The sequence below is a fragment of the Colias eurytheme genome, chromosome 12 (genome assembly GCF_061535395.1).
Source record: "Colias eurytheme isolate Ceu_HAF_F1 chromosome 12, ilColEury1 Martin Lab GWU primary, whole genome shotgun sequence".
Taxonomy (NCBI): Eukaryota; Metazoa; Arthropoda; class Insecta; order Lepidoptera; family Pieridae; genus Colias; species Colias eurytheme.
In genome coordinates this window covers 1,230,234-1,246,662 of record NC_142991.1, presented here as the reverse complement: position 1 = coordinate 1,246,662, position 16,429 = coordinate 1,230,234, and the positions used below count along the sequence as shown (strand labels likewise).

The 16,429-nt window shown below is 31.2% G+C and overlaps 1 protein-coding gene across 1 annotated transcript; it reads right to left on the bottom strand.

The window, feature by feature from the left end:
- Window positions 1-7,553: 7,553 nt before the first annotated feature.
- Window positions 7,554-9,207, bottom strand: LOC149903775 (uncharacterized). The gene is made up of 2 exons (XM_090107960.1): window positions 8,389-9,207; window positions 7,554-8,040 (listed from the first exon to the last, which is right to left on the bottom strand). The coding sequence occupies exons 1-2, from the start codon at window positions 9,205-9,207 to the stop codon at window positions 7,627-7,629; spliced, it is 1,233 nt and encodes a 410-aa protein (XP_089964086.1). The 3' UTR covers window positions 7,554-7,626.
- Window positions 9,208-16,429: the final 7,222 nt, after the last annotated feature.

Below are 16,429 nucleotides of genomic sequence, written 5' to 3'. Positions count from 1 at the left end.
TGAACACGCTAATCTCAGAAACGGCTTATCCGATTTAGATGCGGTTTTCACAAATATATTGTGGTAAGCTTCATTTAACATTTAGTGTTTATTTCATGTCAATCGGTTCATAAATAAAAAAGTTATGACCATTTAAGTAATCACAGCGAACATTTGCTAAGGCATTCTATACATGAATTACTTTATTACGTAAATTATACGCTAAAGTTATTCCTTGACATGTCCAGATGATCATATCGAAAGTCCCCAAGCGTGGGGGGGGGGGTGGTTATGCTGAGGGGGTAGTAGGGGGGGTCAAAGGACCTTTATTTAGATTTTTGCTCATAAGTCTAAAACCTGCACAAATAGCATTATGGTTACTTCTAGGTAAATTTTCTATATAAAAGGTCTTTGAAATTATGTCGTAGGTATTATATTTTTAACCCCCGACGCAAAAAGAGGGGTGTTATGACCGCTATGTGTGTATTGCGTGTCTGTCTGTGCCACCGTAGCTCGCTAACGGGTAATACGAATTAGATGCGGTTTTTTTGTTACATTAGTTGTTTATTATATTATATAGGGGTGAAAAAAACGCATGTTAGTTGTTAATGTAGGTTGTTAATGTAGGTTATACCCAAGTGATATATCAAATGAAAATAGACGACATGTCAGAAACAATTAGTCAAATTTTATCAAAATCGGTTCATCCATTTATTTGATATAGGGGTAAAAGTGGGAATAAATAAATGAATTTTATCAAATATACTCAAGTGACGTATCTAATGAAAGACATGACGTGTAAAGTACAATAAGACATATTCAAAATTGGTTCATCCATTTATTGGATAAAAGTGGCAATAAAAGTTGTCAAATATACTTAAGTGGCATATCAAATGAAAGGGCATGACCTGACGTGAGAAGTATAATGAGGCATTGGTATTTAATCAAAATCGGTTCATCCATTTATTATATAGAGGGGTAAAAGTGGGAATGAAAAAAAAGAATGTTGTCTGTTATACCCAAGTGATATATCAAATGAAAAAGGACGACCTGTCAGAAACAACAAGTCAAATTATATCAAAATTGGTTCATCAATTTATTTGATATAGGGGTTAAAGTGGGAATAAATAAATAAATTTTATCAAATATACTCAAGTGACGTATCCAATGAAAGACATGACGTGTAAAGTACAATAAGACATAATATTTTATCAAAATTGGTTCATCCATTTATTGGATATAATATGTAGGTATAAAAGTGGGAATAAAAGTTGTCGAATATACCCAAGTGGCATATCAAATGAAAGGGCATGACCTGACGTGAGAAGTATAATGAGGCATATTTAATCAAAATCGGTTCATCCAATAATTATATGTAGGGCAAAAGTGGGAATGAGAAAAACGAATGCTGTCTGTTATACCCAAGTGATATATCAAATGAAAAAAGACGACCTGTCAGAAACAATTAAGTAGTCCAATGTTATCAAAATCGGTTCATCCATTTATTTGATATAGGGGTAAAAGTGGGAATAAATAAATAAATTTTATCAAATATACTCAAGTGACTTATCTAATGAAAGACATGACGTGTAAAGTACAATATTTTATCAAAATTGGTTCATCCATTTATTGGATATAGGTATAAAAGTGGGAATAAAAGTTGTCAAATAATATACCCAAGTGGCATATCAAATGAAAGGGCATGACCTGACGTGAGAAGTATGATGAGGCATATTTAATCAAAATCGGTTCATCCATTTATTGATTTATAGCGGTAAAAGTGGGAATGAATAATCGAATGTGGTCAAATAATATAATCAAGCGGCATATCAAATGACGTGTGAATTACAATTATTCATGTTTTATCAAAATTGGTTAATCTGTTTATTACATATAGGGCACCTTGGGGTGATAGTGGGGATACATAATCCAAATGGAGTACCAAACGAAAGGATATGACATGTACATAATATATAGGTAAGATTAGACATGGTTTAGAATTTAGATCAAAATCGGTTCTGCCATTTACTAGGGGTGAAAGGGAAAAGTTGAAAGTCTGTGAAAGTAGAAGGAATATGGGAGCGGGAGAATAACCACATCCTGGAAATTTTGAACTCTTCTGTACCTAAGTTTTATAGCTCAGTTTAGTAATAAATTTTACTAACAGTTCTTTTGTGTTATTATTTATTTTATTTCTTAACTTTATAATAATGTGTAAGTACTTATAATTTAGTTGTATATGATAGTACGTGTTTCAAGACGTGTTTACTCAATAATTGTGTGTTAAGTAGTAACTACTATGCAGTCACTATTCCACGCGGACGAAGTCGCGGGCACAGCTAGTCATAAATATGTTTCTTTTCTTGAGTTAAGTGATAGGGAAAATTGTACGAATAACATTATTTTTATTTTTAATGTAGGTATGATTAAGAAACAAAAATATATCCTATTAGTTTATTCTTTTTTGTAAAAACTAACATAATATTATTATTTAATCAGTCAAGGAGAGAGATGGATAGATGGCGCTAGTGCTATGCGTAAAATCGGCTCTGTTTATTTTAAAGTTTTAAAAATAGATAAAGTGCTAAAAACTAGGAAAAAAAGTGTTTAAGTGATTATATAAGTTATAAATATATAGTACAAATGTTATCTATGTGAAGAAGACACGATTAAAGTGAAAAATATAGTAATAAAAAGAATGACAGTATAGAAGAGGAATACATAAAATTTTATATTGGCTTAACTACTTCTTAATATTATAAGAGATAAAAGTACGCAGGAAAGTGAATATTTAAACCAAAATAACATCAACCCAAGAACCTTACAGGGAAAAAAAGTAAGTTATTTTCAAAGAAGATTTCATATTATTAACGTACAAATTTGACGTGTAATGACATAAGAAAAAAGACTCAGCTGATTGCAATATACAATTGCAATAAACGACATCTAGCGACAAACAAGTACCGTATAGTATAAAGATTTTCATTGATAAGAAACTGATGCTAAATTATATTAATAATTAAATTGATCCTATAACTTTACGAAATAAATATGGATAATATAACATTGAGAAAAAAGCCACTCCGAAAGCAAAAATCCGAAACTAACCTTCAAGATATTATATTAAATGAATCTATATCATCATGTTTATCAAACTCAAGCTCTTCAGATTTTTCTACAAAGACTGACCGGTACAAATCAACATCCGACATATCTGTAATATATAACGAGACTCAAGACCTAAATCAATTAAAAACGCAACTTACGTCAGCGCAAGATTCAATTATAAGCCTTACAGAAGAATGTTATAACCTAAAAATGAAATTGCAACAAAACGAAAAAAATATAGACTTTTTGAAAAATTTAATAGTTAACTCCAATAAATTGAATAAATCCTGCAATACATTAAATATAACGCCTTTAAAAAAACAAATGTTGAATATAAGTTTTAAGACACCAAGACACTCACCTTTGAAGCGCTTCACCAACAATTTTATACACAACACTTATCCGAAAATAAAGAAAAATATGTTTACTTGCACAGAACAAAAACTTTCTCAAGAAAAAATTGCACAGCTGAACGAAAACACCATGAAATACTGTATAAACACAACACAAATGATCATTCAAGATAATATGAATAATAATCGTTCTACCTGCATTAACAAATATAATACTGAAAACAAACTTATCACAACAGATGTCAGCACGAACCACCAAAAACGTAAAATTGTGATAATAGGCGATCAACGCACTAAAAACCTATCAATTTGTATGCATAACAAAAGGAGATATAAATGGAACGACATATATGAGGTATTTGGCCTAACGAAACCCTATGCTACTAGCCAGGAAATATTAAATAATTGTGAAAAGTTAATTCAATCTATCAGCCATGAAGATATAATAGTATTGGGAATAGGTTCAAATGATAAAAATCCATACAACTTAATCTCAGGGTTGCTTTCTTTTATATGTAAATTAAAAAACAATAAAATATTTGTATTGAATGTGAAACAAAATCGTTATTTAAATGAAAAATTACTAAATGAACAATTAAAATTATTTTTAAGAGGACATACAAATTGCACCTATATCAATATTGATGGAAATTACAAATACTATAATTATGGATTAAATTATTTGGAAAACTTAACTAATAAATTGAATATCGAAATTGACAGTATTGAGTATAAAAAAATATATTTAAATATTAAACATATTGCCAAAAACCTGAAAGAACAATGTACACTACAAAATGTACAAAGTAATTTGAGCAACTCTAAAATAAAAAAAGGCACAATTCCTTATTATTTCACTATGAGCAAAAAAGAAAATCGTAATAAAATAATAAATAAGACTAATAATACATCAAAAAGTGCACCACCAGAATATCCAGCAGAAAATAATGAGCTTTTTCGTTCCTAAAACAAATTATCTAACAATTCTGCATCAAAATATAGCTGGCGCCACTGGTAAATCAGAAGAATTATATCTTGCAATTTCACAATTAAATACAACTTCACAGATAGATATCATATGTTTGTGTGAAACCTTTATAAAAATGGGAAATGAACGACTACTTCAACTACCAAGTTATAAGGTGCGCTCATCATATTCACGAAAGCAAAAAAGAGGAGGAACTTGCATATTAGTGAAACAAGATATTCCATGCACTAATTTAGACTACTTAAAGGATTATTCCTGTGATTTATATTTTGAATGTTGTGGAATTTATCTAAAACACTTAAACACGATAGTTATCTGTATATATAGAGTACCCGGACTTAATATTAACATTTTTGTTGAAAGGCTCCAAGATTTATTACAAGTTATTTCAGTTAACAATAAAAAGGTAATATTGTGTGGGGACTGGAATATCGACATATTAAAAAATACTAAGCTGTCGTATGAACTAAATACAATGCTAAAAAATTTTAATATTGAATGTCACATAAAGACACCGACAAGACAGGGAGCATGCTTAGACCAGATAGCTACCAATATAAAAAGAGGGGTAATGGCAGAGGTTATTCATCTTGGCCTATCAGACCATGAAACAGCGCAACTTATAAAAATAAATATTAGTAAACAAAAAACAAATTCACATTGGTTTGAAATTAGGAGAGACTACTGCAAATATAATATAAATAAATTTAATGAATGTATATCATCATTGACCTTCTCGGAAATATACGAATCTAACGATATAAATGAGTGTTTCAGAGCATTTCATGAATTATATTCTTTATTTTATAATTTATGTTTTCCATATATTAAGATAAAAATAAGTACAAACAAAACAAACATAAACTGGATAACAAAGGGCTTAAAAAAATGTTGTGTACGGAAACGATACCTGTACTTAAACTATTTATATTCAAATAATAATAAGAAGAACAAATGGAAAAATTACAAGAAGTACACACATATATTAAAAAAGTGTATTTTCAAATCTAAAAGAATACAAAGTGCTAAGTACATACTCAAAAATAAGAATAAAGGCCAAGCTTTATGGAAAATGATATCAAATAACATCAATGAAGTCAGTAATACACATGAAATAGCCGAGATTAAAATAAATAATATTGTGTATTCCTCAATTAATGACATTTGCGAACAATTCAATAATTATTTCATTGACATGACTAATCAGACGAACTTCCAATTTAATATGACAGACATTAAAAAAACATTGACCTATGATAATTTAAATTCAATGTTCTTGACCCCAACTAGCGTTGAAGAAGTCTCTAAAATAATTCAATCACTAAAAAATACAAATGCCGTAGGATCTGATGGAATATGTACAAAGATATTGAAAATATCAAACAAATGTATAGCTAGTCCACTATCTTTCTTAATAAATTTATCTATGGAACAAGGAATATTCCCTACTATTCTAAAAACCGCAGTAGTAAAACCTTTGTATAAAAAAGGGGATCCCTCTGATATAACGAATTATAGACCCATATCATTAATACCTGTGTTTTCAAAAATCTTTGAGAAGGTGGTAGTAGAAAGACTAAAAAATTTCGTAAACATGAATAAATTATTAACTAGACAACAATTTGGCTTCAGAAAAAATAGTTCAACATCCTTAGCTTGTTTTGATTTAGTAAAAGAAGTTATTCAAGCCTTTATTGAAAAAAATGCTGCGACAGCTATATTCTTGGACATGAGTAAAGCGTTTGATTTTGTAGACCATAATTTGCTCTTATATAAACTAGCGAAATATGGGATCAGAGGTAAAGCGAATGAATGGATTGAAAACTATCTCAGAGAAAGGGAGCAATATGTCGAACTAGGAAAATGTGTTAACAAAAATAAAATTATATATAAATCCAGTAGAAGGTTAAATAGCTCCGGAGTGCCACAGGGCAGTATTCTCGGTCCATTTCTATTTCTCATGTATATAAACGACCTGCCAAACATAACCAAACATAAAACAGTTTTATTCGCTGATGATACCACACTTATTGTGAAAGGCAATGCAAGAAATACTTCTTACAAATTAGAAATAGGTAAAGCATTATGTGATATAGTAGGGTGGTTAAAAAGTAATAACCTCCAAATCAATTTTGACAAAACTAAAATGATCCAATTTTGCACTAAAAATAGTCGACAATTCGAATTAAAAGTTGATTATGAAAACAAAACCATAGAACAGGTAAAAAGCCACAAGTTTCTAGGTATCCATTTGGACGAAAATTTAAAATGGAATGTGCACATTGAATACATATGTGACAAGATAAACCGATTTGTTTATGTCATAAGACGACTAAGGAACACAGTGTCCATGGAGGCGGCCCTAAATGCTTACCATGCATATGTGTCATCAATTCTCTCATATGGACTTATATTATGGGGGCAATCTTGTGATAGACAAAAGGTGTTTATAGCGCAAAAAAAATGCGTACGGGCCATAGTAGGATTGAGACAAAGAGACAGCTGTAGACCCATATTTGCTAAGCTTCGTATATAAACATTGACATGTATGTATATTAGAGATGTATGCTTATTTGTAAGAAAGCATCCCGAGTATTACACGAAAAAAGGAGAAATCAATAATCAATTTATGACCAGATTTCAAAACAAACTTTATTTTCCGACGTGTAGAATAAATACTGCGAAAAATAGTATAATTTTTAGAAGCATTACAATATTCAATAAAATACCAGACGATTTCAAAGAATTACCTGTACATATATTCCGGACGAGGTTAGTAAACTGGCTAATCACAAAACAATTCTATGATATAAGTGACTTGACAAATCAAAAACAGTAATTTAAAATTAATGGATATCATATCGGGACATAAATTAATATTTTAATCTTTTCTGCTACTGTATTGGGATCTATAAGTGTTGTGGGATATAATATTGTATTTAATGTAGTTTATAATATATTTGCACGCTCAATTACGAGCAGAATGTTTAAGGATCTATATTATCTGTATCTACAAACATCTTTGTAATTCTACATTCTGCAAATAAAGCAATTTGAATTTGAATTTGAATTTGAAGAGCAATAGACTCATGTGTGTAACTATATAAGTAATAATAAAACGAAAATAAAGTAACAATAAATTTAATTCAACATATTCTATAATACCTATTTACAAAAACTCTAGTCCAATTAACAATTCTATAATTTAATCAAATGCTTAAATTCATCGTAAATCTCAGCCATTCTAGGGAAGTATCTCTCATCAATTTTCAGTTCTATCTCAGTGGCAGGTACATTTTCAAAATCAGGTATATCATTTTCTTCACACAATATATACGGTAATATAACTAAGGCCAAATAAAAACCATATTCACGTATGCTCTCATAGTCGTTGTCAAATGTTTTCCTCGGAAAAACTGTTTCTACATCAATATCAAAGTTATGTAGGAAATCCTTGAGAGTACTGAAATATAATTCTTTTAAATCATGTTCGTGATTTTTTCTAAATGTACCATCTGTTCCTGTATATAATAGGTAAATCAAGTCTGTAATGGGTGATCCATAGAATAATAGTTGATAGTCGATTGGGATGACTTCTTCAATAGCCTCATCCTGAAAACAAACAAAACAACGATTTTTAGTGAAATCATTCGATGAAACAAAATTAACCGAATAATATTTTTTTTTTACTTTTACTTCTGTAGAATCCAATTAAATTTAAAAGGTGAAAAGTATTTCATAAAACATTTTTATTGTAATGCTTTTATTGCAGATTTTTTCAACAATTACGTATCTCACAAAATTAGAAAGAATAACAGTAGTTAGAAGTTATAGCAGAAAAGTAACATGGAAAGTCAGGAAATATTCTTATATTATGTTTACTGAGAAATTCCACGTGGAAGCACACAATAGAAACAAAGTCTACATCATTAATAATTATATAATAAAACGTCAACTTACGTTATCTTTCAGCAGTATATTATTTGGTCTGTAATCTCCATGGCAGAAGCAGTTCACAGAAGAAACCGTATCTGTCATATATTTAGCATAATTTGAAAATAAAACGGAATAGTTGTTTGTAATTTTTTCTTTTACAGGTTCATCCAGTCTTTGTACAGCCAATTTAACACTTTTACTCGCAAACTGCTCAAAATGTTCATTGAAACGAACCACTGGCTTGAAAGTTTTCTTTTTATTATTAAAATAGTCAGGCATTTTTTTCTGTACAACAAAAGAGAGAGCATGAAACTTTGCAAGTTCCTTGATGGCGGCTTCAGCAAACTGTATCGACATCACGTCCATACGGAACAACACGTTGAATCCCTTCACTTTCAGATTTTCCAAAATAATAGCAACTGTGCTTGATTCATTGTAACATTTAACAGTTTTTAACATTTCATGTGGTTGAATATTTGCCTCCAGTTGTAGTTTTTTGTAGAGTGCATTAAGTTCTGTATAAAAATATACTTCCCTTAAGTATGCTTCGCTCATGGACATGTGTTCTTGGAAAATATCTTCACCAAGGGCTTGCTTTATAAACAAGTTAATCTCCTTTTCACCTTCACCCGTTCTACCAGTTATTCTGACTACAAACAACTTTCCCATGAAATTTCCGCCATCAGCCGTTAAAGCTTCAGCTTGTATCTTAAACGTTAAATATCCTTCATTTTTTATTATTCTACCGATAGAGTTTTTAACATTTGGGTGTAATGTGTCTTCTTCCACACAATCAGGAAGTTCTTGAAACACTTGAAAAACACTTTTTTCTTCAACTTGCATTGTGAAATATTTATGATTTATAGAGAAAAGGTATAACGTTGTATAATAATATAATTCAAAAATCGTTGTATTTATATACCACGGATGAGATAAGGAATAATAATATGTTTGCGACTGTTAATTGTTTAAACTACTTGTTATCTTTGAAAAGTAAAGCCTGTAAATCAGTGTTATTCCAGTACATATTCAGTAATTTATAATTTGAATTAAGTCATAGGTATACTTGTGGAATAACAAAAAACGCACGTTATGGCTTAGTATACATTGGCTGGGGGTCGCGGAAGAATACCAACCAATACCCGCGAACCAAGAAAAGCGCTACAATTTTCTGGACACAAGTTTCTCAAACTTCAACGAACACAATATCAAGGAGAATTAACCTGTCAAGAGCCTTGCTCTTTATAAGTATTAAATAAAGTTTTCGCTTTGATCGCGCAACTCGGTTCAAAATGCCAAGGAATCCATTATGAAAGAAAAAAGTCATGAACATATTAAAATTTCTTTTGTTCCCAACCAGGGCGAAATAAAACAGTACATTTGCTAAGAGACAATAGAGTTGTTCCATCTGTAAAGTGGACCACAGTCACACCGAAATAAATATAACATATATAAAATTCTCGTATCGCGGTGTTTGAAGTTAACTCCTCCGAAATAACTTGACTGATTCTCGTGAAATTTTGTATTCACAATAAAATAGTTTATAATAAAGTAGGTCTGAAAATTGGATAATATCTATTTTGCATACCCCTAATGATTAGACGGCAGAGCAACGTTTGCCGGGACAGCTAGTAACATAAAATAATAATATTTAAGAATGGATATTAAAATTCACGATGACTAAAGGTTTCATGTTTAATGTCAACATAATTTCCTGTAGTAAATGTTGTTATGAGAAATAATCTTGCCAAATTCATAGTCAAACATTTAAATATATTTAACTTTACTTTTATACAAGCGGTTTGTGTCGTCATATTATTAACAAGTAGTTATCACAGAAAATACCAACAAACTAAATATATTATGATACATTCTAGGTATGTAACATTTACTGACTTTTTTCTAAAATAGGCAATATTTTGCAAACGAAAAAAGATAGAAAATTTACATAAAAAAGACGCCTGCATGCTATGCCTTCAAGCCACACCTCTACGCCCGTCGGAGTGGGGAGCGTGAGGTTTTTCGTTACGCAATTTCTGGATTCGGTCCCCGCGCTCAAGGCCCACGATAGAAGCTATGCAATAGCTTAATATTTTTCTTCGTTGATCTCAATTCACTGTGGCTGAAAGTTCTTTGTACTGGTTTTGATTTTAATTGTCATAACACATATTATAGTAGATTGACCTTGCTATGTGTGAAATTCTGATAATAATGTTTGTCAAACAAAAAGATTCAGAGATTTAACGGTAAGTAAAAGTATATAAAGAAGATATAAGATATCAAATATTTGCTCTCTATCTATATAATACAATTGTGTTTATTATTATGAAAGAGAGAATTTTCCTCTTACGTTGTTTTGTTTCTCTGTAGGGGTCATAGATTGTACAATACTTATTTATAATTATAATTTCCTTTTTCTTACACATTTTTTTTAAAGTACATAATACGATCGTATTGATATTCGATCTCCTATGTCATATCATCTTTGATCTAAATAATTTACGAATTTTGTTAATATTATAACCTCTAAAAAAAATTCCCTCTAGAAGTGTTTTTTTAAACCAAAATTAAAAATTTCTAGCGATAATAATGAAAATTGCCAAAACATACACTTATATAGAAGAGTTATAGTTACAGGAATTTCATTACACTGTATATTCTGATGTCTAGTATCGAAATATATCGAGCTATAGTATTAGTATCGACACACCCCGGACACTCCATACAAAATGATCGTTTTGACAGTCACACTGTAGAGACTGCAAATGTGTGTGTTAACGCTTTATGGTTGGCACATTTGTGACTAGCGTAAAAAAAAATTCGCGTTTTTCTGATGAAATACATCCGTAAACAGCACAATATCTAACCATTTTCTACGAAAAACGATAATCACAAATCCAAAATAATAAAATTACTTTAAGTCAATTTGATTAATGTTGTCAATCTTCGTTGCGTATCGTCCTTGCAGAAAAATATGGCCCATTTTATGTCTGATCGCGCGGGGGTGAGGTAAGTTTAATTTTGGCGGGAGGCGGAGAGTGTCCGTTCTGTAGCGTTTAGCTACTATTATGTATTCTGTGGTATCGATTTCCAGTTCACGGTGTGATAGCGGGCCAGTCTCGCACCGCTCGCCCGACCTTGGTCGGATCGACCGCTTACAAACTTTAGGGGACTTTTCGACGTTATCCAATAGCTTTCAATCTACCCCGGTACAAAGCGCGTTTCATACAAATTGGTAGCTGTATGTTTGGATTAACTTGAGGTTATTTAGCTGGAGTATACCTCTGTTGTACGGTGGTTTTGGGATTAATCCTGTAGGAAGATTCAGTCTGATGGATGTTAAGAATATTTACTTACCCATTACCCATCTTAATATATATAAATTAGCACACCATGTGCAGTTCGATCCAACTCGAGAGATAGGATAGTTTAAACATATAGGTACCACGGGCGAAGCCGGGGCGGACCACTAGTAAAATATATAGTTGAACAGAGAGATAAATATGTAACGTATCCGCGCCAAGGGAACACGACATTTCCCATTTTCTTAGTTATATTACGCAAATTTTCGCCGGGAAGATTACGAAAGGTGACGTAACACGTTGCAATATTTTATTTATTACGAGTGATAACTTTGACCTTTTTAATATGTTAATATTTATCGGGGTGTGTTATTTCTTTTTCCTAAACTCTGCAAAAGTAAATATGTACTACAATATTGAAATTTTCAATGTTATTTTCTTAAACTTAGGTTTATTCCATTTAATCACGATCAGTTACGAAAGACCATGTGTCTTAGGGATACTATAATCAAATTACTTTTACGAAGCAGCAATGAAAAACGTTGTAAAAGCGGGAAAAAATATTCCTTTTGATGCAGACGAAGTTGCATGGGTCATCGATAACGTAAATTACAGTATTTTCTATACATTTAAAATATCCAGTGATATCCATTTAAAATATGTAAGTACTTACGATTCAAAAGATTAAAAAAAAAAAAAATTCAAAATTCTTTATTTGGAACAATAAAAACACAGATACAAAAAACTTTATGAACGATGGATATAGAAAGAAGAAAGATAACCAGTTTATTCCACCATACACCATACATTTAAAAATACCGATAAAAATAATATAATATAGCCTTGTTATATACCAATGTACCCATAGTTTAGCCCTAGTAATCGAATTCCATTAGTCCATTTGTTATGTAACTCTTCAACTATCATCGAAGCTTGAAACAGATAAGCTAAATAATGTGTTGTTTGGAAGAATGGCTTTTGGAGAAATAATATTGGTCTTTTTTTACCATTTCGTCTGGTTACCAACGATTTCGAAGTTGGTTAGGATCGCGCAATCGACCATTAAATACATAATCTTTTTGTATCATTCTTTCTTGATCTTTATGAATAAGTATTAAACAAATTATAAGAGAATTCACTAGTTTTAGGAAACTAATTTGCGATATTTGACAGATAGACGATATAAAGCAATGAAAATTGACGAATCTTACAAAGGAATATGTATTTAAAAGCAAAATAATATCATTCTAACGACATAAAAATGAGGACATAAAAGGCCAAGGTAAATGACATCGTTACAATACTCAACTATGGAAAGTTAGAAAAGTTTAAAAAATGTCAACAAACTTCTTGGAACTTGAAATTTATTATTACCATCGAAAGTTAGAAGTTTCGCATAAAAATCAAATACAAGCTGTGCCGCGCGATTTTACCTGGGCAACTAAAATATTTATATATTTTTATGTTGCAACGAATCACTTCCATATCATCTCATATTGTAATCAGTCCGTGAAGTGGTTTGGCGTGAAAGAGTAACAAACAAACATCCTTTCATTCTTACAAACTGTCGAGTGTCACGTTTTTATTATAGTGGTTTTAGCTGTAGGACAGTCCTTCAATTAAAATAAATCTTAACATTTTTTACAGAACAATTTATAAACGAAATTTAGAGGACTCATAAAAACCTACAGCGATGTTCAGGGAATTTAACGTTTGAAATACACACAATACATCCAAAACTCTATGAGCATTGTCTTGCAAGTCAATCTAAATTTGTATAAAATCGATCCAAAGGTCACATTGGACGTTGAGTCGCAAATTGGTCGCAATTCCCTGAACACTAGGCTACTTCACGGCTAACCGTTGGCCGGGTTGTTAACGGGCCTTGTCACTTTGTGTTCGCTAGAAATCATTATATTCGCCCTCTCAATGTATTGTTCTGTTAACTGATTCTATTAGTTTATGCAAATTGATATAGTTATGTCCAATATTTCCATAGAGAAGAAAGGAAGGAACAATATTAATTTGTTAAAGTTTGGTATTCCAATAGTAATATCCAATGTTTTAATCCATACTAATATTATAAATGCGAAAGTAACTCTGTCTGTCTGTCTGTTACTCAATCACGCCTGAACTACTGAACCAATTTGCATGAAATTTGGTATAGATATATTTTGATACCCGAGAAAGGACATAGGATAGGTTTAATCTCGGAAATCCTACGGGAACGGGTTTTTATCTGAAAACGCGGGCGAAGCCGCGGGAGGAAAACTAGTAATAAATAAATAAATAATATTTTATTTCTAGATATTCATCCATATTTGTGTTAGTATACCTACATTATTCTTACAAACTATGTAAGTAATACGTATTATTAAATTAAATTTCATACAAATTAAATTCATACAATTAAAAAGAAAAACAAGATTAAATAAAACCATTAAAAATTATCACTTATAATACCACAAGAGTTTCAAAATTATCGGGTATTTTCCGATAGGTTCGTTGCAAACAAATGAAGGAGTCAAGTTTTTAGTCAAAGTTAAAAAATTCCTTTTCGATTTTTCCTGAAAAACTTGACGACTTTTAAGATAATTTTGAAGCTCGTGTGGTATTCGGGGGATTATTTTTCCGTCCCAAATGTCGGCCAATAATTTCACAATTGAATTCAACCTGTCAGTTTGACGTCAACGACCAGAGAAAATTTTCAAAAAATTATCAGTATAATACCATGTAGGTTGTACCACGTGACGTCGAGGTGCAATTCTATTGGTCGATATTTGGGTCGAAAAATTATCCAAATTATCCATTGTCATAATTATATTGCGTACGATGTAAATTAGCCCACCGCTTAAGCAATGGACCGTCTACTTTCTCAATTAATGTCTTCAGAATACCATTGGAACTCTCACTTAATAGTGAAAAAGGAATATAAGTATCTAAAGAAAAAGTTTTTCGTCATGCTTTGAAAATTTCTGAGGTTAAGTTTCACTGCTAAGCTGAGCGTTATGTACCTACGCTTTACATTTGTAAGGTAATGTCGCTATCTTCAAAAATAATCTGAACGTATCTGGAAAGGAGTGAAGGTTAGGAAAAGGTACATAACGGAACCCACACCTATCTAAAATTTTAGTACAAAACCCGAAACTCAATCTAAAGCAAATCCGTTTAAATAACAACTCAGATTCAATTTTAGTCAATTAAAATACTTTATATGTAACAGGTTGTAAAAACAATGAGGAACAAAAGACTTCTTGACGAACTTTGTGGCCATTAACTTTTTTCTCTTTGTACTCTTCTTATTTTCATTCTATTAGACAAAATAAAGTCTAGACACTTCATAACACTAATAAGGTTGAATTTTCTTTGAATATAAAATGTAGGGCTTACATATTCGTAACAGGTAACCGAAAAGGTCCAAAAAGTCGGCCAATAGTCAATACTCACAAATCACCCAAATTTTGAGCGTTTGACGTATGTAATGAGTTAAAGCACCTGAAGAAATTTGCATTACTCCAATCAAATCTTTTGACAAATCCCACGACCACGTTTTCCACTTATTAAACACAGCCTTTAATCTAGAGCCACATCAATCAAGTCTTCGTAAACATGTTTACTAAGAACCCTTGAAAAAATATTTTCGAAGCGCCTAAGAGATTACTTTTTCTCTGCTTCTATGCTCCAGGTATTTTGTGTGTTTTACGAGAATTTTATCGTTTATAATATAGGTGTCTTTAGAGCTAACGTGAGGCACTAAATCCTTGAGACTATCTGATTAGACGTGTACCATATATCCGTCCTTGGAACATAATTACGTGGCCAGGATAAATTACTAGTTAGGTCTAGGAAAGTTAAGGGTTCAATTAGCCTACATATTTGTGTCAGCCAAGACATTACATTTTTAGGGACTGTGTTTCGAAGAATGTAATTTGAGACATTATATTTTAATTGGTATGTCCATATACTTAATGGACATAAGCCGGGTAATAATTACAATGGTTACAGTAATAACATAGTACATCTTTTAGTACTGTGGTAATAACATAACTAATAACAGTAATAGCGAAGGTTTGGATCAAGAGAAAGACACACGCAAATGGCCCCATAAACAGAGTATAGAGACTTAAATACGGTGTACATCAATACTATTGCTTTATTAATTATTACATATCACCCTGACAATGTCGTAAATTGGGGACAGGCTAATATAATATTAATATCGGGTAAAATACCGCCTTCCTCACCGCTATAATAAGCGAGGCATCAAAGAGTTAATTCAAACGCGTTTACCAAAGCGTGATTAACAGTTAATTATGCTCATTTAATAGTATATTAACTCTTGGGTGACGCAAAATGACGAGCAAGGATTTTAATTACAGGGCGGTGCGGATTTTCGGAGAATATTTTTGCGAGTGGCGGAAATTTGCTCATTTTAAATGGTGTTCTTGTAACATAGAATATTAAATATTTACACTTCATTAAGTCGTAAATATCTAGAGAGACATAAAAGTATGGTATTGTTTAAAATATGTATATAGAAAGGGTAATATTATCTACAGTACTATTATTAATACTCATGTTCAATGGAGGCGGTCTTGATAGAGGATCGAGTTACAATGGTATTTGATACATACCTATCATCATGGTAATTTACAATAGTTATGTAACCAAATGCATACTCATTTTCGTATGTGTACATACTCAATAAATAATATAAATTTTATTCCAGCATATCTAAATGTCTAAAATTGTCTCATTTATCG

Coding starts and splice junctions, on each gene's coding strand:
- LOC149903775 (XM_090107960.1), bottom strand. CDS start 9,207: ATGCAAGTTGAAGAAAAAAGTGTTTTTCAAGTGTTTCAAGAACTTCCT. Junction 8,041..8,388: donor ATATACTGCTGAAAGATAAC/GTAAGTTGACGT, acceptor GTTTGTTTTCAG/GATGAGGCTATTGAAGAAGT.